Source organism: Sparus aurata, chromosome 7 (genome assembly GCF_900880675.1).
Source record: "Sparus aurata chromosome 7, fSpaAur1.1, whole genome shotgun sequence".
Lineage (NCBI taxonomy): Eukaryota > Metazoa > Chordata > Actinopteri > Spariformes > Sparidae > Sparus > Sparus aurata.
In genome coordinates this window covers 26,484,154-26,508,318 of record NC_044193.1, presented here as the reverse complement: position 1 = coordinate 26,508,318, position 24,165 = coordinate 26,484,154, and the positions used below count along the sequence as shown (strand labels likewise).

Here is a 24,165-nt window from a genome sequence, read left to right as displayed (position 1 = left end):
AGTAAATAACTGTTAAATATTATAACATAACTTCGACCTTTTTCAGCCCCCGAGCTATTCCAGGAGAGAAAATATGCAAGAAAAAGCAACAAAGCCACAGTGATTTAAAAATACTGATCCATTTTTATCAGAGTAGTTTTCTCTTCTATAAACAGAACAACACAAATCTTCTCACAAGGGATCATCCTTTGTTTTAATACTCTATAGTTATCATATCTAATGTATTTGGAGGAAGGCTGTATCGTGATTGCAGAACAATACAACAGAAACGCATGCCGCTCCCGAGCCCAAAGACTGATAAGACAGAAAATATTTGGTACCACTTTGCATATTCAAAGTCCTATGGACTGCTTTGAATAGGTGCACACACATCTGAACACACACACACACACACACACACACACACACACACACACACACACACACACACACACACACACACACACACACCCTCTCTATAAAACATATCTGCCTGGAAGCAAATGAAGAACGAGATGCAGCTCAACATCTAGATTGCTCAATGTACTTGTTTTTTCCATTTCCCATCTCCAGTGACTTCATACATCATGTTCCTTTAGCAGAAATAAACAAATCATTCTGTAAACACACACGCATACAATAGTGTTTCAGGGACCACAGGAGGGTTTACTGAGCAGTCGGTGCTATCTGATGTACAAGTTGAGATACAATACTCTCTTTCTCTCTCTGCAAACTGATTATCAGTTAATGGTGATATCAAATGGCACAAATCCTATTTCCTCCATCACTTTTCTTGCTGTCCTCATGAATTTCACATTCCTTTTTTCCATCCCCTCCATCCACTCAACATACTGTGAATCCTCCCCTTCATTCTTGCATTTATATGTCCCACCCCTCTCTCCCAGTGTTTCCTGGTAATTGCTTTATGGCCCTATTAGTGGCTGTTGGCAGGTTGCCACAGGTCTATGGGCCCTGTTAAAGGCCGCTCCTCAACTCTCAGTCCAAATCCCCCTTTTCGCTCAGAGTTTAACACTATTAACTCTGGAATGAGCCAAACATGTCCCATTAGATTTTCATTCACTTTCCTGCCCTGCCCTTTCTGAGACATTGATAACATTTAGGCATCTATTAAAATATGGCAGTAGTCTTACAGAAAGACTACAGGGAGTCAATGGCAGCATCATGTCTGATCAGCTCTGGCTCACTACGGTCTATTACAATACATGGCGGATTATTTTAAATGGCATTTTGTCCTGTTCCATACAGTCCCAAATAAAGAGCAAACAAGAAACCCACCTGGCTCCATGGTGCATTTTTGCATTGTAGCCTACAGCAAACTGGTAGAACAAAGCAATGTTGTTTTTGTAACAGCTTACTTTCAACAATACATAAAATAAATATATGACCAAATGAATGGGTTAATATGTACTGTGGCATTAAGAAGAATGCCTATATGCCTTTATGATCACATTATAAATATTGATATTTTGCATAGCCCAAGTGTGTTCCATAATATCGATGGTGACAGTGTGAATATAAGCTAAATGATATTCTCCATCCATTTGTTCCCACAAAAAACTGAACTGTAACACAAACACCCCCTCTCTGTCGACACAAATAACTAATTCAGCGCAGTGAAGCCGCCCTAAATTGGCAGCTGTTCTTTGCAGCAAACTTACACACTGTCAACCACTGTGGCATTTATCAGCGCTGTGGCAAACCAGGATTGACACTATATAATACTTATCAAAATGTTTGTTTAAATATTACTAATGTGCATTAATCCATACATTCATAAAATGTTTACAGCAATGTAATGCAATGTGTTTTCGTCAGTTTTAAGCATGCTTCTATTAAGGCACTTTCCTCCTGTTTAGCAAATTGTTGCTGATGTTTACAAGCCATCAAACACTCAATTAAAATGCCATTCAATCCCATTCACCACACAAAATTAAACCTTCAAAGTTGAGCAGTAATGTAATGCATGTCGGAGGTTTACTGGCTGAGGATGCTTAACAAAACAACTGATAGTTCATGCACAACAGAGAAGGCTTACTGACAGGTGTGTGAGATCAAAAACTGTCAGTCTGTCACTTGTACTCACTTAATTAGTCCATAATGTTTGGGACCATTCATGGTTGAGGATGTAGCATCAAATTATAATACACACCCACGAGAAGTAGAAGTTGTTCCTCCTTACTGACCAAATTCTGTATTTTCAAATCAGTGTATATGTTCTATTCAACATCCTGTTTTATTGTTTCAGTTGCAAAAGAGTGTTTATCTGGCTGAAAATAGCTGGTCTGGAATAACACTGCTTTATCATTTTAAAATGTTGCTCACAATCATTTGGATTTACTGATAACAACAAGATGGATTAATCTCAGATTTACTGCTTTGGTCCACATGATAATCACAAAAAAACAGGTATCCTCTTTTTTTATCTAAATGCAAAATATATGAACTTCCATTTTGTTAAGTACACAAATCAAAGTGTAAGTAAGACTTTCAGAAAAACAAGTATACATACAGTTCTGCGACTATGCAGTGGAATTCAGGGCAGTCTTGAATAATGTACAATTTGGTGCAATGGTATCCTGCTTTTCTGGAAAAACAAGTGATTCAAGCAAGATAAGTCTATCCTTGGTTATCCTATGAACTGGATCGAACTGATAGGACCACCTGAGCAGAGGCACAAATGTACATAACTTCAAAGTCCTTCATAGCATCTTTCTATGGGAGCATAGCGGCGTTGTTCTGCTGCATCTTTACAGCCGCAAACACATCACATCAAAGAGCCGGATAATGGGTTAATCATTTCTAAACATTCAAGCCAGAGCTGTGAAGCCTGCAAAATGGTGAGTTTTAGTAATAAACAGAATTTAGATCAATATGACTAACAAACGAATACACTGATCAGATGAAGTACACAAACGTGGACAACTGGGAAATACATTGCTCAAATATGCACATAAATATTCACGCATAAACCCCAGAAAATATAAATTATTTCTTGCTTTGCCCTGAAGCTATTCCTGGCAATATTTTTCACTCAATACAACCAGACATCACTGAGAAATCCCTTTTACCAAATCCAGTCCACTTATCAAATTGAGTGTGATAAAGTTTTGGCCTCTATTTCAATTCTCCCTGTTCATCTCTACAAACTACTACACTTTTTTATAACTAAAAGCAGGCCTGTTTATATTTGACATAAAAAATATGTATGTGTATGTCAGTGACTTCTAGAACAAGCAATTTTTCTGCAGTTTGAGACAAGATTCAGACAATTAGGAAAGCTTTTAGGCATGTCTGTTCATAGGCAGAAGACAAATGCTAAAACCTAAGCATATGGATTAAATAACTCCATCTTATGAACAACAAATATCCCACAACCAGAGCTGCCTATATACAAACACTTCAAGTGTTCGCCCAAGTAGTATGAGGAAAAAAGATATACGACAGTCAGATCTACCGGTCAAACACTAAGAGGACTTAGCTTGAAACAGTCTGTCCCGGGTTTTACTATGATTAATTAAAGATAACAGTGAAAAGGTCCGGTGTGATGGATTTATGGGCCGTTAATGCCAGAAATGGAATATATTGTTCATGAGTAGGCATTACATCTACAATATCAATGTTTTCATTAGTGTGTGATCACCCGAAAATAAAAGTCCTTGTGCTTTAGTTGCCTTAAAATTAGTCATTTATATTTCCAAAGTGAATTGTCCCTCTTCTACACAACTTTCACCTTGTTGAATCACCATGTTCTTACAGTATCCCAGAATGGACAAACAAACACTGGCACTACAGAGTTCTAGAGAACCAGTGTTTGGTTGGAACTTTCTCAGTTTTCTCAATGTTTTTAGCGGTTTTCTCCTTCACTATTGGTGAAATGAGTTTCTGTATCATAATGCTATCTCCGTACATCCTAATACACGGATATTTCTTGCAGCTTGCTTGCTAAACACAGCTGGCGCACTTAACAAAAGCTAGCAGTTAACTTACCACTGCTAAAAATGAGAGCTTAATATGGACTCTTTTTAATTGACTAATTCCCAATTGAAGAAGTGTTTAGGTGTTGCATGTTGTTTATGGTTCATGCAACAGGCCTACTGTATTGTGTGGTGTGTGCATGTCAGGAAAGGAGAAATAAACCTTTGCACACTATACAGTCATTACTGTTGTGTCTTTGTCCTTGTTGACATGCTAATCTATGCACACCTAAGGCCACTGTTGCTAGAGGGTGCTAAACTGGGCCGTGTCCTGATGTTGGAGGAGCGAGATGTCAAAACGTCCACAAACTAACAAGAATTAAGACAGTTTAAAAATGTTAGGAAATTGAGACAGGTTTGATAGTGTTAACAATAACTGATTTATGTGACATCCACATTACTGATGCTTTTAGCTCTACTGTGTAAAACTATAAATAGCCAGGCTGCAGTGGAAACACATCTAAGTAACCCAGGCTAGCATTATATAACACAGAGAAAATCCATTTGCTCTCTGTGGTAATTTGCCCTTAAAATTCTCTGTAAAGAGTGCCCTTAAAATTCCTCTTCTGGGTCTTTAGAGTGTATAAAGAGCATGGAAGATGAGAAAACTTGACCAGACTGCACTCCTTGAGGAGTTGGACTTGGGTATAAATTATGACCAAACTTTGCTGCTTCAAACTTTCTTTTTCTCCCTCTTTGAGTTTCATGAAACTCTGAATTGATTACATTTTCAAAACCCTCAAAAATCTCTCATTATACATCAGCCTTTAGACACTTCTCGGCAGCAGCTCTGTCCGACCACTCCTTCTGCTGTTCACCTCGTGGACCAGAGAAAAAGAGAGGTGGTGGAGATAAGAAGAGGAGAGGCAGGGAGAGGAAGATAAGGCAGAGAGAGGGAGACTACAGACTCCCTCAGTGTCCATTATAATCTCAACACTGACTATCCCGCCCATGGCCTTGGTAAGATGAAACCTGGCTAATGACGGGCTAATTAGCTTTGCTTCTGATAAGACAGTGTGTGTGTGTGTGTGTGTGTGTGTGTGTGTGTGTGTGTGTGTGTGTGTGTGTGTCTGAAAAGTAACTGAGATTGAGTAAGGCAGTATGATATGCTAGCTAAGAAAAGCTTCTGTAGATATAGTAATTATCTCATTGTAATTAAGTTATTATCTTCAGTAGATTCCATTTTTTTCAATATTTTTACAGACTTTACTTGGTGTAGCGCCATAGGGAAAACGTAAAAAGTAAAAAATAAACCCCTTTTACAATTTCTATGTTGCACTGATGAAGGTATACTGGAGCCGTAAAATGTTTTTAAAACTCAAGTCTCAAGTACATGTGATCGAGTTTTGCTGCTATGTTGACTGAATTTCAAGAGAAACAGGATATTGTGGCACAACAAGACATGTCTTACACGGTACTCACTACAATACCATGTCGCCCCCCTGTAACTTGAAAGTTTTGAGGTCACAAGTGGTTTTTATTTTGACAGGCGGTAAATAGGAGAATGTGGGGGATAGATTATTCTATAACATAAGGCAGGCAGGGATATAAATTGGGTTATTGTACAGATACCGTCATGTTTTTTTTTTTGGTATAGACAAAATCATTCATTCACAGCAGTTTTTCATAGTGTATAATCACCTAAAAATATATAACATTTGTGTTTTTGATACCTCAGAATTTTATTTATAAAGAGGAAGCATGTCCTCTTCCTGCAAGTCTGCCGTGTTGCACCGCCATGCAACAGTAGGGGTGGGTGAGAAGATGCAATATGCAGTGTGTATTCGAAGTTGAACTTCAAACTAGCAAAATGTATGCGTATCAAAACTGAACTACAAGTTTGAATGTTGAATTAAGTTTACAGTTCCAAAAGACCAACTAGTTCACACTCATTTCTTACTATTTTTTTTTCTTTTTTTCCTAAATGAAATGTTCTAAGCTACCCTTTTCCAATAAGACCTTCTCATACCCATGTTGGGTTATAGTATTAAAATTCTTTTGACTTCGGTTAGTGGCCAGATGGAGTAGACGTATTGCGTGACTGAGTGCTCCTGTGAACGTTTTTTTTTTTAAACCATCCAGCCCTCCAACTTTATCGCCAAAACGAATCCCCTTTTCCTTTCTTATTTTCTGTCTTTTTGCTTCGCCTGAACAAGCCCCGTTTTTCTGAAATGGCTGCGAAAGGTGGCAAGCCGGGCAAAAAAGAAGATGCTTAATGCTACATTAACTCTGGAAGCTATCACTAAGCTGCTCGAGGAACATTGTGTGGCGTTAGCCACCGAGTTCAAAACATCATTCAGCCAGCTCGACTCCAAACTTGACCAATCGTGCCTTGCAGTGGAGGACCATGGCCAACATGTCTCGTCCCTTGAACTCGCTGCAGAAGACCTCAGACAATGAGTTATGAACCTCGAGGGCATTTGCTCGACTCTACGTGACGATAATGCTCGGCTAAAGGCTAAGGTTACCAACTTGGAGAGCCAAAGCAGGAGGCAGAACATGCGTATCCTAGGTTCACCAGAGTCCTGAAAGCGGATCTCCTACTGAGTTCTTTTTGAAGCTGCTGTGTGAGATATTTGGGAATAACACACTGCCCTCACCACCAGAAATCGATAGAGCCCATCATTCTCTAGCATCCAAGTCGGCCCCCGGACAGCGACCACGGGCAGTTATCCTCAGCCTGCACCAGTACCAGACGAAGGATCTTGTCATCAGACACGGCGGAGAGGTAAACTTGAATATCACGGCCAGCCGGTTCGGGTTGTGGAGGACAGCCAGCCAGCAAGCAGAATACAGTGAAGTAATGGCAGAACTTTATAAGCTAGGTCTGAAGCCTGATCTCCTCTGCCTCGCCCGGCTCCGTCTCACACTGTCCAGTGGACCAAGAAAGTGGATCAGCTCTGTGGATGAGGTGCACAAGTACACAGAGAGCCTCCGCAGGCCTACGAAATGGCCATAATGGGACTGTTAAACAAATCACTACCATTCGCAGTCCTGCCATTCTGCAGGTTCAGTGCCGTGTTAGTTGTCGTGGTTTGTTTACATAGGTGAGCATGTTCAACCCTCCAGCTCAAACGTGAGTATCTTCGCTCCGCTCCCCTTGTCAGACAACTATTACTGATAATTATTCATATTTGCAGACAAATCTCATGCTGTTTGGACACTCTGCATTGACATGGTGCTTGAAACGGAATTTATTTTGATTCTCCCATCACGTGCGGCCATTTAACCTGCAAGCTCTGTAATAATTTTAGTTAAAAATCTTAACTATACATTATTACTTTTCTCATTCATATGTACTGGTCCTGCATATGAATATTGGAGGGAAGATTTTCATACACTTTCTCGGGTGTTAAACATTAAATTGGAACCAAACCTATTGACTGCTCTGTTTGGGGTCATGAAAGGGGAGAAAAAGTTAACAACGCACTTTATCTTCTGCCACCCTTCTGGCTCGAAGAGCAATTCTGCTCAGGTGGAAGGATACCTTCCCTCCCACTCATACACAATGGCTGGAAGACATCATGTCTTTCTTAAATCTGGAGAAAACAAGATACTCACTTCAGCAATCAAATAAGAAGTTCCAGAAAATGTGAGGTCCCTTCCTAAAAGCATTCCAGACCCTGTAATGGCTTGGCCCTTGAGTACAGCTCAACTACGTTGCACACTTCTTACTCACTCTTAGCACAGGCTTTTGGTGTAACAGTGATCTTTTTTTTATTAAAGATTTTTTCTGGCATAGACACCTTTATTAAGCAGTAGACAGATATGAAATACGGGAGAGAGAGAGGGGGATGTGACATGCAGCAAAGGACCTCCGGCCGGAATTGAACCAGGGTCGGCTGCGCCCATGGCATGCGCTCCAACCACTCGACCACCTGCGCGCCTTATGCTATGATTAGTACTCTGGCAGTGACAGGGGAGGGATTTTTGTACACTATTCGATTTCTTTTATTTTTTTTAATTCTTGCACATCTCATTGGTGCATGCTGTGTTTGGTATATACCCTTACTCATTTCATGTCTCTGTAATGGCTATTATGCACTGCCCATTTGTTATATTGAGAAAACTTCAAGAAAAAAGATCTTGAATTAAAATTGTTTTAGTACAATATACTAAATGTCTCTGGAAAGCTGCATGTTAGAAATGAACTTTTTACCTAGAAGGATACTGTAGCACCACGGAGGGCTACGTTGAAATTGTGCCCCTGTAGTCTCTTTTTGGAGACTTTGTGAAATGAATCAATAACGAATTGAATGTCTTTGTCCTTTCCCTGCTGAAAGAAGTTAATATCGTTGTAGCATGATTGTTAGCCTTCCACTGGCATTCCTTTGATGTCTTGGGTGGAGTCTTTTCATCAGCCAGAGGCAATGTTCATGACTGGTCAGCAAATCGGAGGCTGTGTTTCTGATTGAGAGGCTTCATTAAACAATACAACATTTTCTACCACCAGATTTGTAATAAACTGCGGTAAGCTTGAGCTTCTGTGCTTTAATTACCTGCTATGAAATATCACCCTCTTCCATTCAAAGCGGAGTCCCATAGAACAGTTGGTCAGGGTGATTTACAAACACCATGAACATGAGCATGGTTAACTGCCACATGAGTTAAGTTGAGCAAGCAAGTGATAGTGGAAAAGCTATAACATTGCATGACAGCACAAAGAGAGAAGAGTCTCAAAGTTGGTAAACTGACTCAGTAGTCATTTAAACATTATCTAAAACCTTTTAGCTCTACCCTATTACTCTGAAGTTAACACTGATTGAATAATGTAATGGCCGTAGAAAAAAATTGGACCATTTTTGTACAGACTAGCATGGTGTAAGAAAGGCGTATTGAAAGCCATTCGGTCTGCCACAAGACTGGATTTTTCCCAGAAGAATGAATGTTGAATTACAGCACAGGAAGTGCGTCTCAGCAATCTCAACAATATCAGGAAGACTTTGTCTGTTTTCCCTGGTCACTATTCCCAGGTAACGGTGGAACAACTTGAAATACTGTGAAAACTCTACCCTGAAAAAGAACCCCACTGATGGAGGTTGCAAAGAAGGCAAAGAGGGAGAGTGATAAAAACAGTGCTGACAAGAGTAAACGGACTGGCATCAACTTGATGGAGAGCTCGCCGGTGTCTGCTCTCTTGTTGATATGTGTTTCCTCTTACCACCAGGACTTCAGGCGTTTTTAAACAGACATTCTGTCTTCTGGATGTGTAATTAACAAAAACTGCCTACTTATTAATTCAACCAAGTATTTACCCTTCCTTTTCATAGCACTGAGAAGGTTTTGAGGTGAAATTGGGATTCTTAGTTGCTTTTTGCTTTGGACAGCAGGCAAGCTGCAGTAGTCATATTGCGAACACCGTCTTTGCTGCAGCAGCGCCAACAGCAAGACAGCAGGGAAAAGCTAGGGGGGAGTAGAAAAGTTTTATATTTCTGCTTTAAGTTTTTCTAACTTTGCTAACATTAGCGACCACAAGCTAACAGTCGTACCAGACAAAGTAAGGTGGTATCCACCAAACCCCTGAGTTTACTGAAAATAGTAAATATTACTGCATATGAAGTGAACTTTTCATACGTAAGAGGATTATTGTGTTAGCTCTTCTTTCAAAAGTTACATAGCCTCTCTTTGATATAAGCTCTGCTTCCCTCCTCCTTCCACTTAGTTCAATGTGACCTACCTCCTCTAGCAGGTGGTGGGGTTCTGCACACTGGCTACTTGACCACAGTGTGTTTGTGTGTGTGTGTGTGTGTGTGTGTGTGTGTGTGTGTGTGTGTGTGTGTTTAAGTCTGTCAAGACCACAAACTGTGGCTACAACTTACCCCACCAGCCTTCCTGTGGTGTGTGTGATTTATGACACACTACACTACATACACACATGCACACAAACCACAGGCAGTGAAGGTCAAAGCCTTAACAGGTCCCTCACCCTCAACATTATCTGAAAGCTTCTGCATGTGTAACTACACTGTTTCCTTTTCCTCTTTCTGTTTCTTTCTCTGCAGTATCTCTCTCGTTCACAATCTCTCACTCTCTCTCTCACACACACGCGTTTGCACACGCGCGCGCACGCACACACACACACACACACACACACACACACACACACACACACACACACACACACACACACACACACACACACACAAACAGCCTTGCTCTGCCCATGCCGCCATGCCAGCTACAGTCACAGAGTAACAAATGCATTTGGGCTTTCTTCCAGGCGCTTGGCCGACTGATGTATCTCTTAAAAGCTTCCGTTGCCAATGAAGAGCCACACTCTCTCTTCTTCTGTCTCAGTTTGTTTCCTGCTCTCTGTAATCACCACAGCATGGTGCGCTGAGTCCTGCTTACCAGAAATGTCACATTCTCTGCAACAATTTAAGAGATTAACAGAAATATGTTTATGGACATTATTGACAGGTAATCACAAGGTATTACATGAGGTTGTGCTTGTCCCAATCACTTCAGCTCCACCCTGTTGCCCAAATAAGGACCTCCTGGTCAATTTGTGTCGGAATGTTACCAAATCCAAATTTGCTAATCTAACATGTTCCTAGAAACACACACAAAACAACTTCTGTTAAAATGCCATCTATTCACCCGCAGACAAACTGTTACATCACTTGCTGACCCGTAGGCATGATTTTCGGAGATCTGTGAACTTCCCACTTGAGTCAACCCTTAAACTTTAGTCACACTTCATTTTCAGTGTGAAAACTGACTAAATCCAAGTTTTATTTCTACTATTAGTATTACTATTTTAGTTTTCTTTGCATGTCATTTTTTGTCATCTAGGTGACTTATAAAGGTTGACTCACTTTAAAAATTACTATTTATAAATATCACAATATTCTATTCTCTAGTGATGATTCTGCAAAACCACTATTCTCTTCAATTGATACTTGATACTCTTCAACTGACATGTCTGTCACTGAAAAAAGCTAAAATATTATATCTTGATTCATAAGGATCAACAGATCATTGTTTGTATGGTCAGTTCTTTTGACTTAATAACAATATTCACCAAAAAAGAAAATTCCAGAGTTGAATACAAAAATCAGTAATTCAACAACAAACAACAAAATATGGAAATTCAGTTTGGTTTCTCAAATCTGTCCTGGGCAAACCATCTTCTCAAATGAAGTTACCTGCGAAGCCAGTCACTTGACTGTCTCTGTTTCCATCTAAAGTCTACCGGTAAGCTAGCTGTATTGTCTTTTAAGTGCTTTTTTGTCTCCAGACGCATGCATGTGGGCTGTCGCGCATAGAAAAATTCAGATCAATTCCAGACTTAGAGTTGTGACAACCCTTGAGTGTAGGGACCTTAAATTTTTAGGTTAATGGTGGACAGCCTAAATAACAATTTCGAGTGAGGGTTTACCTAACAGAGAGGGTAAAATCCCCCGGATTGCTCTTGCTAGGCCGGGCCAGGAAACTGCCGTGAACGCCCCGGGTCAACAGGAGCTGCTCTGCTTCAAGTCCGGTGATGTTGGGGTGGAACCACCTTAAAGCCGCAAAAAAAGTAGATAAAAACAAAAGAATCATACATGTTAAAAGAATGTGTGCACCCATCGAGCATCTTTTGCATTGGAGATATAACACAATAAATTCAACAAAGTTTAGTTTGTATTTACGTTTCCTTTATGTCAGTTACACAAACCCTGTCACCATTTACTTTCGCCATTGTTCATTGTAGTCAGAAATAGTAGTTTTTCAGTCTACCTGACTATGAGGGCCTATAGTGTTTAACCATTCTGCTTTACATTTCAGAGAGCTATTCATGTACAGACCTGTTGGAACATTTTTCCATATTTCAAATCCAGAGGTTGTGACAGACACTAAAACTGCTTTTCTGGATTTCAGTGTAGATGAAAACACGAGATAAGTTTGTAGCTCATTACCACAGTGAAACCTTTACTTTACTGAACTCCAGTCCATCATATTTGAAAATAAACCATGACTAAGGGGTTAACGCTTAAATTTTAGGTTTTTGCACATTTTTACTGTAGTAACTGGAACTGCGGCCCTGTTTATAACTTCAGACGCTTTTGCAAGAACAGAAATTGTAAGGCTGTAGGATTTTTGAACACTGAATAAACAGACACTCCTGAGAAACTCCATAGGACTTGACTGGACTGTGCAAGATGGTTCAGTTTGTGTGCCCTAATTAGCTCGTCCTGAGACTTTCAAACTAAGAGGACTAAGAGTTGTCTCTGCTTTTCATCTTACAGCAGTTGAACTGGATCACCTCAGCACCCTGGATTTTATTAATGGGGTATATGCTTATGCTCAGAAACCGAGGAGGAAAAACCGATGGTTTGAGGTCATTTAGGCAATTTACTCCTGCTACTACTTTGGGTTTGTGGCTGGTTGAAAAAATTCAGCAGATTTTCAGTCCCTGTGATCCATGATTTGTCTGCCATGTAAAGTTTCAGTTTGTTACTCATGCAGAGCTGACAGTAACTTGTGCATGGTATGTGTTTGGTACGAGGCATCATCTCAGGCAGTGGTTCCACTTTACAGAAAACAGTCTGTGAGATCTAATCATGGATTCAAATGAATGTGGCTATCTCTCAAATATTTATTAAAGAAACTGATAAAGTGGAATAAGTGGTTTTCTGCTTATGAATATTTATGATAATATTAATCTTTGAGCTTTTTAAATTGTGGTATTTCATAATATCATAATCTAACAAAAAATCAAAAGCCATTAAACTGACTTTGCTTAAATTTCTTAAATGAGCAGTTCACCCATAACTGAAAATTCAGACATTGCTCACGCCTATACTGATGGAAAGTTTGCTGGTCAACAACACATTTCTGGAGCTTCACAGCAAAACACAGTTGCAGCACTCTCCTGAGCTACTGAAGTAGATGGAGACTTGTTTGAAAGTGCTAAAAAAAAAAAAATCTAAACACAGCTCCATGCAGCTTGTTCGGCATAATCCAAATCTCCAGAAGCCCTGAGATCCCAAAATACATTTTCAACCTTTTTAAAGCCAAACTATTTACTGTGATTGCTAAGCTAAAAACATCATCGCACAACCCATAAAAAGAAGTGCAGGCGGGACCACTGAAATTTTAAAATTACATTTTTACAAAATAATTTGGGATCTCGGGGCTTCTAGTGACCTGGATTGCTCTGAACAACCTGTATGGAGCCATTAAAGTTTTGGGGGGGGGTTTAGATGATTTTTACAGTTTAAAATAATTCCATCTCTTTCTGATCTGCTGCAATGCTGTTTTGTTGTGAAGCTCCAGAAATGTTCTGTTGACTGAAACCTCACCTGCTTTTCCATCATCACGGGGACAAGTAGGTAAAGACTGCATAAATTGTACCTTAGCATAAACTATTGAATGGGGTTAGCTCTGGATTGGCACCATCATATTGAAGTTTTTCATTATTATATATGTATTCACAGGTGGTTTAACACTATATCTGTAATCATAATTCTGGATGTGCGTTATTGAACTTCTTTCTACGAATTAAAATAAAAAGAATCCATCTGTTTCTTGAATAATCAGTGACATACTGACTGTATGTCATGTCCTGGTTTAAAAGGGAAAGACCCTCGGGTTTACAGTACCGCAGAGCCAAAGCTAATGATTACATGCAACTTCCTCTCTTGCAAAACACTGCGGTCAAATATTTATTCCATCCACTTCTCAGGCATGTTGACCGATTATCTCCGGTGTGCACTCTTACTGGAGTGTTTTACGCTGCCACCTATCCAAACCAAACAGTATGCATTATTCACAAACTGTTTAAAGATGTAAACCCAGTGCATCTACACACTCTCACTCACGCTAGCATGCTGGAGTCTTGTGTAAAAACGGCATTTAGTGAGTGAAGGACTGCATTAACCTCGAGGAAGCAGTGAGTAGGTAGAGCCACAGTGAATGGCTGTATGTCAGCTGTGGGGATTTACAGCTCATGTTTAAGTAGGGATCATTGGGTTAAACCTCCCTAACTACTGTGTGCCACTGCTAGCTAATCCAATGCACCACTAGCCACCCAGGGCCCCATTTGTGTGTCAGGAGGGGTCAGACAAAAATGATATGAAATTGCACTTGTATACAGTAAGTGGTGTATTGTCTTTTAGTGGTGATGCAAACAATTCGCAATGGCGATGCAATAGGCATTTACTGTAACTGCTTATTCAATTGACAGAAAACTAATCGATATCAATAACTAACTGTTTCAGTCTTTTATTGAGTAAAAATACCAAAAATTTGCAAATGTTCTGTTTTGTAATCGTAAAAAAATTGTCAGGACAAATATAATTTTCTATGATTCTATTTAAAAAACTAATAACAATTGAAGAAGAATGGATAGATTAAGTGAAAAGAAATTAAATTGTTGTTTATTGTTATCTTTGTGATAGATAATCAAATGAACCCTTGAGAAACATTAATCCAACCATTGAAAAAAAAAGAAAAATGGTAGCCTGAAAATAATGTCATTACTTCCATACATATTTCTTCAAGTGAAAGAACACTGACTACCTGCACAATGAGGATCTGCAAATCTATGAGCATTAATATTAATAGATTGTAGGCTGCTGTTTTAACATTTCCAGTAGGCTGATTTATGCATTTATTTTTGGTTCTGACTAATGAAAATGAGAAAACTAGTATCAGACTTACAAATGAGTTGAAAAGAAATTAGCCCCCAGATATTCAAACACCAAAATAACCTTCAGCTGCAGCCCATGCCTCTTTGGAAAGAAACGTGCGTGCAACTGTTGATGATTCAACAAGAACAGGAAAACAGACTTTTATAACACTGACATATAGACCAAATGAGTCATGGAAATCATGCATTTCACATCCTAAATTGTAGCCTTTCACCACCACCCCCGACACATTACAAAGGCTCATTATTGATTAATATAACCCAGCGGAGGGCAGTCAGCGGGTGACACAAGAGTTCCTTCATGAAGCTCCTGCTGAGAAGATAATATCTGAAAGCTTCAACAGTGGGCGAGCATTTAGGCGATTCTGTTTTTGTACATGGTATGACGCAAACCCATGACGGTAAGATAAAAATAAGACTCATGTGTCAGCTCAGCAGATCTCGTGTCACTTCAGAGCGCCGAAATACAAACCGGAATACTGTTGTGGTCACTGCTGATGCAAAGTTCTGAGCCAAAGTCCATATTTTGTGACACGGTGCTTTCTAATAATTTAATAATAGAGAACTCATAAAACCACAGAAACTTAAATTCAATCATTGCATAACAAGGATATCTGAAGCTGACAATCTTACTGTTGGCCCCTGGAGTATCTGTTTGTCAGAACAACTTAACAATTCAGACCAAACAAACTGAGTGGCATTTACCAAAGCTAAATTGAAAAGGCTTGAAATTGCTTTTTCGGAGCTTAATGTAAATGTCAGTCATGTGTGATTTTGGAGATGAGGAAACTGTCACCATTTTCATTCAACAGATGAATCAAAGTGACACTGACAGCTTGTCAATCACAAGGCTGCTGACGATGAACGGGAAGAAACAAAAGAAGGGTGAAAGAAGAGACAGGTGGAGTGAGCGGGACACAGACACTGCAGGAGAATCAGTAACGATGCTACATTTTTGACAGGGTTTGTACAGGAGGGAATGGTACATGATGTATACTATTTAGACCAAAGCAGGGCACTGCATCGTAGTCATTGAGGATCCTCCATTGGTGAAGATTAATCGCAGGTCTAGTACAGTATTAAATAAAACGCCAAAACTTTGCTAGATCTAAATTCAAATATCAGTCAAGCCTGTATGACAAGGAGTCTTGACTGAGCGAGTTTTAAGGGAAGCTCTTGACTGGACCAGCTTCGGGTAGAAAGTCCACAGCAGCCCAGACATCTGACCCAGACTGCACCTGACCTCCCTTATCCTCACCAGGGGGCAAAACCGATCTGCTGCGCTTTCCCTAATTCCACGAGCTAAGGGAGCAGATTATCAGAAGAACTTAACAAATAATAAATAGTAACCGATTACAAGAGGATTAGTCATGGAAACATGTAAAAGCGGAGGGTGAAGTAGACAATGCCCTCCCTGTGACATTTGAAATATCTCTGGAAGTCTAGCAGGGAGGATGGGTCATTGAGCTGGGGACATTTTTGTAGACAGACAGGAAAGGACTCAAAGGGAGTGAAAAAAATCTACAACACTCAAAGTGAATCAATAACAGCTACTAGACACGTGTCCTTAGAGTATCTGCTCCCTGAATAGTAAAAATACACCACTGACTAGATTACAGCTTCTATTGGAAAAGGGTCAGACAAACAGAAAATGGAAAAAAACTAATAGTGTGACAAAATTCTCACTAAAATGTAATTAAATTCTCCAAACTGGAAAATGTGTTCAGTGCATTCAGAGGAATGTATTGTGAAAGCTTTATGTTCATCAATCTTTTTTTTTTTCCAGTTTTAGGCTCAATTCATTTCAAATTTTAACCCCTACCCCTGGTTTCAAGTTTCCCTTTTGCCCCTCAAAACAAAGCTACATGAAATATTGGATGAATTCTCCCCAATGACCAGGGATAACCCTTCAAAACCGTATTATGTCATTAGTAGTTTTCCATGGTCTTCCATGGTCTTCATGAAAGCCTGCCTACAAATTTTCCAATTCTGGTATTATCGAAATGTTATTTGCCACTTATCAGATGGTGATAGAAAAGCAACTTTATGCCATCAATCAACAACACGGCTTCATTACCTTGCCTCAAATGGTGCGTTATAGGCTAACATTGGCAACCCGAGCTCCTAACCTGTTAGTCGATATTAACAGACTGATAAATCCAGCAACTTTGCTGTTGAAAATACATTAGACAGTTAAGCATAAAACAGCAATAACAATGTAACAGAAGCTGGCTTGTTAGCTACTGAGACAACAACAAGCTAGTAGCGATTGTTTTACGCTTTTTATAAAGAAAGAGGACCATAGTCCAAGGAAATTACAGTTCTAATAACCCTCAGGTCATAGTGTGTCGCTGTTTGGAGGGCCATGTAGCCCTAACACTTCACCCTAAACGCTATACTGACAACAATAGGGAAACCCTACCCCTAGGTATGAACACACAAGGGAGGGGTATGGCTAAGTGGTAAGGGCAAGGGGTGTTTTGTGATTGGGTCTTAAGTATATTGGTTCAGAGTAGAAATGCCCCTGATATTACATAGAATGCCAAACAGGGGATATAAAGAGGTAATGTACAACATTCTCCTCCACCTTAGAGACAGTGGCAATGTCACACTAACTTTCAGAAGTTTACTTTTGCTGTGTGTAATGGTATAACATAATTACATCAACACGTTGGAATATTGCTATAATCACAATATGAATTATCTTTTTTTTTTTATCAAACATTGTACCAGTATTATTGTGAACAATATGATATCACACACCACTTTATCTGCAGCTTGCATGAATCTTCATTTATACAAGTTGTGAGTTGTTTTTTATCTTATTTTGGTTACTGTACTGAGGAGCTATTGACAGGTCATGGCTGTCAGATGGTGGGAAGATTACTTATGGTATTGTTTTTAATCCGACATGGATTCATACGGAAAAATAATAACAGTGGGGAAAAAATGCCTTATGTCACTAATCCATATCTAATCCGTCATCACAGCACTGCTGTCACTCGTCAATTTATCAAAACAATGGAGATGGGCTGTAACCAGGCGCACACGCTGGACCAATGCTTCAAACACACAATGACAACAACTACTGCACAACTGTTCACCTTGTCAGGTTTACAGACAGCTGAAGGCAGGGGGGCACCTTTTCCTCGGTGTCTCGGCACACACACACACACATACATAGAAATCTCTTTCAGCCTTCTTCACAACTACTAGCCCCTATGTAACCAAACATCCTGAAACGCCCACCTTTACAGCAACACACACACACACACACACACACAAAAGAAATATTGTAAACGTGCATGCACACTTCTGCACAAATTCACTTGTTTATCCTTCAGCACTAGATCCTGTACTTTCAATTACGAAAACTACAGCAGAACTTAAGGCATCCTTTAGGGGAAGAGGAGGAGTTAAAAAAAGTGTGAAAAAGGCCCAAAAGCAGAAAATATGCTGAAGTTGAACGGGATAATTTTTGCCCTACCTCACCATTCTGGTCGAAGCCTGCCACAGCCACTTGCTTCAGCAGCGTCAGATCTTAGTAATCTAGCACTGGGCACTGTTACACAAGAGAGGGCGGGAGGGAGCGAGGAAGATATAGAGACGAAAGTGGGGGGGGGGGGATTGTAAAAGTGTTACTGGGTTAGATTGAGAGACAGAGACGACAAACGACAGAGGAGTGGAGGGGGGTGCTTTGCAAGAGTGCTGGAGAGAGAGAGAGCGGGCGAGGGGGGCGGGGGCCTTTTAATCTGGGATTTGGACGAGAGTGAGCAGGCCTGATAGCAGCACCCGTCAGTGCTATCAGTCGTCCCTCGCCTTCCCTCCTTTCCCACCTCAGACGAATGTGACAGGCTCTGGCAGACCGGCCCAACCTCCCTCTGCTCTCCTGCCTAAACCTCACCTTCTCTCCCCTTCGTACCCTGAGAGGACAGAGGCCGGCTGATGGCTCCGTTCCAAAGCCCATTCTGTGCCTCTAAAGCTAACAGAGCTTTCTCTGTCTGTAACACAGACCAGGCCAGGCCAGGTCAGATCAGGGTGCCAGGTCTCCGAGAGCTACGAGGTCCCTGCTATCTTGTCGAGGCTAAATGCAACAGCTGTGTTGCCCGTGCCTGGAGATTACACCTAATCGTGCATGTCGTAGTTACACCGGATCATAGTTAGCGCTTGCCAAGCTAAACCCCACAATCCAGCCAATTCAGCAGTATGCCATTAGGCTATTAATTTCGCAGGGGCAGGATAGGCAGCTCTGCAGATGAGTTAGAAAATAAATGCACAGAACAAAAGCATGGTGGTATGAGACTAAAGTGTCACTTCAGTTGACCTTATAATGATCTCTGGATTTTACACCTTTCTCAGAGAACAGGCACAGGTTGATTTTATCCACTTACTACACTTAATCTTAGTCATATTTTCTGTCCTTATTACTAATATTATTGTTAAGTATCCAACAAATACTGGATAATGACCATTATGCTTGAGTAATACCAAAGCTAAGCATGCAGCCATACAGCTTTTCTCCCATTGCTGCCATCTACTTCAGTAGTGAAACTGATGTTCCAGACAACCAACTTTTCCAAGTGCCCATTTTAGGGTTGGGGAATAAAAAAAAAAAAAACTTGTCACAATCCTTTGGTTTCAAACTGTTTGCAAAACGAGGGGCATATAAAAAAAAAATAATAATAATTTTTTGAACTCAAATGAAATACTGAAAATCAGTTTCCTTGCATCTATTTGATATATTATTACAGAATTTCTAGATATGTCATGTCCACAAAATCACTTTTTGCTGCTTTGCCACCAATATGCAAAACTGTGTGAATTCAGGTTTATCAAGGACATTTGAGGAATATCTCACAATATCTCTGCACTGCTTTACTTCTGAAGCCCACAGACACACGTTTAATTCAAACTGAATGCTTCAGTAACCCGCTGTACTGACAGCTGGAAGCAAGTCTGTGCCTTTTACATTTTGGTGAAATACTTCCTTAGTGAACACATTTTGTTGCAGCAGTTTGATTTTCACTCCGATTCCAGCACCATCCTTTGTAGAAGGCGGATCACACAAGCCATTTTTTATTTTTAATTATGAAACTCACTTTCCTAAAATGTCACTTATGTAATCCTGGCTGCAAGGCTCTTGATAGGGTTTCTGGGAAGCCTTTTCTGAGACACGCTGTGAAACTATTATTTAGTCATCTGGCTGTCTGTGTTGTCTAAGCACAGGACAAAATGTATTTGCCCTTTCTCTCTCAGTGTGTGTTGCTCTGTTTAATAATTAACTTTTAGGTCATCACTCACCGAGAAATGCTTGTAGAAACAGACCTGCTTATTGGGAACGAGTCACTTTAGGAGCATTGTCCTGTTGTCATACTTACCAACTGCAGTAAATATGATGCTTACAACCACTGCTGTTGATGTATTTACAAATTAATTTTGTTCAATTTTAATAAAATAATTTTAAGATGCCAAGTGTTGATTGCCCTGTTATAACTCTCATATGGTTACAGGGTGTCATTTCAAATTAAAAGTGTGCAATTAACCCAGAGGTTTGCAGAACTGCACTGACATAGTATTCATTTTCCCACTGTCAGTAAATATAATTGCTATTCTCACTTTTTGACCTGTATTCTGCGACTCTGCCTACCAATCAGCATGTGGCATGTTAAGCAATCTTCTATAAACTCCCAGCTGTAATGCTGAATGGTTAGTTTCATATGAATGACATATCTAAATCTACTACGATTGTTTAAAAGGCCAGTTAAAAAAAGGAAAAATTATATCAAAAAGATGCAGAAAAAAAACCCTTCTCTGAGTGTAATGTTTTGTTTCACAACTTTCTATCATCACAAATAATGCATGCTGTGAGATTTATGCATTGGTTTTAATGCAAATAATAAGCAACAGCAACCAATAGCAACTGTATAGATCCACAGAATCAAACTTGGTTGGTATGACTGATCAAAAGTTACGTGTAGCCTTTTATTTCTGCTAAAAAGATTTCTGTGGAGTACTGTAAATTCAAGTCACTTTCAATTCTGCTAAGTCCTATCCAACCACGTCCGTGTACTCTCCCTCCCTCTCCTCCTCAGATCATGACTGCAGGAGCATGAGTGACTCAGGGCTTTCCAAGAATAGGATTCCCTTTGACAACCAACAGGCGCCCCATTTCCCTGCATCTGGCCTTGGGCAGTGAGAGAGAGAGACAGAGACAAAGGGAATGAGATTTCAAATAGGATGGTTTTCTCTGACGAGACGTCGACAGGGAAGAAAAGGAGAATAAACTGGATGTACTGTAGGAGAGACAGAGGCAGCTGGGAGCTGCAGGTTAGGCCTCAGGCTGGTTAAAGGGGAACGGGCCCAGTGTGCATCCAGCCACCACTCTATCCTCTTACATAATGTCTCAAGTTCAATATAGCCCTGGTTGGCTATTTAAAGTGCACCCGTCTAGGCTCGTTGACAAAAAGGTGATATTCTTAGTAGCCACAGCGCAGCATGAAAGCCTCTGCTAGGGCTATATTGGTCACAGACAAGCCCTGGGGTGTGGATTTTGGTAATGTCGCAGATATTTTTAGTCCAGCTGATGATCCGGGGTATTTACATGAGGTGCAAAACTAGAACAGCCCCCATTGCTGGATGCTTTACTGCTCTATGTTGCACCAGGCAGTCATTTTAGGAGGATAAGCTAAATGACTAACTTAACCAATCACTGACATGCGTATGCAGTTTGTTTTGAATACTTGCACATACTGTATGTAATCTAGCTAAACAGATTTTTCACTACTACTGGTGATATGAAAAGTGGCCAAAAGCTGTCAGGGTTATTAAATAATGCAAAAACGACTTATAGCACAGATTATCCATAGTTTGTGGAGTTTGTATTTACATTGAGTAAACAGAACAGTGGCTCTGGGCATTATTGGTTAATAAATAACCAACGTTTTTTTTCACAGACACATCCAACCTTTTTTTTTTTTTTTTCCCTACAGACAACATGGAAGTCAAACTTACTGGAAAACAGAAACTAATAAATACACACCAGACTCTTTGCCCAAAATGGCAACAACACAAATAAAGAAACGAAAAGCTGATCCAAAATAGGAGCTTGAGAAGTCTACATCATTTTGATGCAGCAAGTTTTCTGTACTTAACACAAACATTTGAAAATGTAAGTCTTTTCAAGATTTATCAGAGAGCAGAAGATTATAATAGTAGAATAATCCCTTTCTCAATTTGGATTGAATAATGTGCTGACAGAATTACAGTATGTTTTACATTAACAACTAGTGTCATATTTGCATTTTTTGAGCAAAGTCAAATAGTTCATATGCGCTACTCAAAAAGCTTCAAAACAGGTCAGCACATTACGTGATTAGTCCAGCTCTCATATGATGATATGATGTGATGATTACAGGAACATGTTAGTGATCAGAATCTTATGCTAAAGGCATATTACTTTGAATGTAGCTCGTTTTCAAGAACCAAAAACTACAGATAGCAAATGCTAAGGATTTTTTGCATTTAAAGTCTTTAGAAGATGCAGATGATGTTTTCTGGCTGCCAATTAAAACTATATAACTAATTCAAGTTGACTTTCTATCTCTCATGTGGATGGCTGGAAGTGATAACAGACCTCTTATGGAGAGAAATATCACACAGCAGATATCGTTTCAGGCATACTATCCCTTTCTGTGACTAACCTGCCAGCAGTATTTACATATGCGTCATTGTGTCGGCAAAGAGAAGTGTAATGCTTAATAGTAGTAAGTTGGCAATCACACCGTTCCTTTTTTCCTGCCTGTTCTTTTTCACCAGACAAAGATAGCGAGAGAACAGTACTTCTCTCTGAAGTGAGAAAGGCACGACATTAACATTAAAGACCTTAAAATAACAGCAAATGTTGTGTAAGTATTAACCTCAGCTTGTATTAACACGGTTCAATCAAAGCTGAGTGCAGTTATGATAAGTTAAATATCAAAGATTGGACAAAAACCTGGAAAAGCTTGTCCTCTCTACCGTTTCAAGCACTTTACACTTTAACACTGAACCACACAAGCATTAAGTCATATTTGGAGCTGACAAAATGTTAATGTTTGGTCTCTTTTATTTTATCTGTATTGTTTTGGGCCTGAATAAAATGCAAAACATGTATCTGGAAAAAAACAACAACTAACAGTTGGTTCAGAGCACTCCTGGAAATGTTGGCAGCGCTATCTTATTCCTCCACATGGGCTGTTGTTTTCCTGTGGGCTTATCGAGAAAACTGACTCACTGTTCTCAGCTGGTCAAATGAGTCTCAATGACAGATGAGGTCTCCTCTTTAAACAAAGGGCTGCAGAGGTGGTTTCCAATAGTGGAAAGTTTGTCATACTGCACAGAATCAACTGGCAAAATGAAAACGGAACAGAACCGTAACAGGGATTCTGCATCATTACTGCTTTCTCAGGGCCCACTGAACTAATGTCGATGGTACAATAACAATAAAGGAGAGTACCAATGGTTCCTTAATGACCCAAATGCTGCCGATACAAAAATGACAGAATGCATGGAAACTGCAGCCCTTCACAGTAAGTATGATGAACTAAAGTCCTTCCTGAAAAGGGTTAGTCTGAGTTGTATCTATCGACAGGATGGCAAGTTTGTGACACCGAGATGGCACGCACTATAGCATTGTGGTGTTTCAGCTCAGGAAGTACAGAACGAGCCACATAGCAACAGTCATGCGTGTCGGCCGGCGACAAACCATGGAAACTGGCAGTGATGAAAACAACTTTTAACTTTGTCTCAGTGTTTTCTTCCGTCTCTGATCTGAGCCTGATGGTGGCCTCGGCCCCTCGGGCAACTGAACACTTGGCCCTGTTTCAACTCACAAGTGTTTATTGTAAATTTCGTAGAAAAAAAAGGTCACAGATATCTGTGAAATTGAATAATGACCCTCCAAGAGAATTTAAGTGAGGCGAGAGACAATGACACTGATAGTACTTATTTTCATGGGTTTTTTCCTCACTATTCTGTTGTTGCTTTCTTGGCGATTCACAATTTTCCAGTTGTCTTGGTGCAGTCTACTGTATTTTAGGTTGCTCACCATTTAATATCAGCGCATGTTTTTCCTGTGTCTCTTTTTCTTTCACTGCATTTTTATCTTTGTATTTAGATATGTATCTTGTTCCCAATAGCTGTCTTACCCTGTTTTTTATGGTTGTATTTTAGGTATGTGGCATATGGAGAAGCCCAATCTAAATTCACTACAATGTGTGACAATAAAGTGAATTTTGAATCTTAATCCTATCAATTGTTAAAACATTTTACTCTCTGGCCCCCTCACATTTTTACTATGGTGTGTACAGACTTTACCCAAATTCCCTCTAATCCAGGAATATGAACCACAGACATCATTTGGAAGTTAAACCTTAATGAAAGTGTTAGGTAATACCCACATTACTGTTGCATTAGTCATGTGGATGCTAGTCATTTGATCCATTATACAGGAATGACCTGCCGATCTAATGTATATTTGCAATAGTTGGATGAATAATTGGCCACTGAAGCGGGTTC

At 39.9% G+C, this 24,165-nt stretch overlaps 1 protein-coding gene across 3 annotated transcripts in view; it reads right to left on the bottom strand.

Annotated features, from left to right (window-relative positions):
- ptpn11b (protein tyrosine phosphatase non-receptor type 11b) overlaps window positions 1-24,165 on the bottom strand; it is a 45,505-nt gene that overhangs the window by 19,060 nt on the left and 2,280 nt on the right. For 2 of the 3 annotated variants that reach the window (XM_030423908.1, XM_030423909.1), the window contains exon 2: window positions 11,356-11,478. In XM_030423908.1, coding sequence (XP_030279768.1) covers window positions 11,356-11,478 — 123 coding nt within the window. Of the gene's footprint in view, window positions 1-11,355; window positions 11,479-18,097; window positions 18,153-24,165 lie in introns of those variants that run through there. The other variant, XM_030423910.1, reaches the window with a different exon arrangement.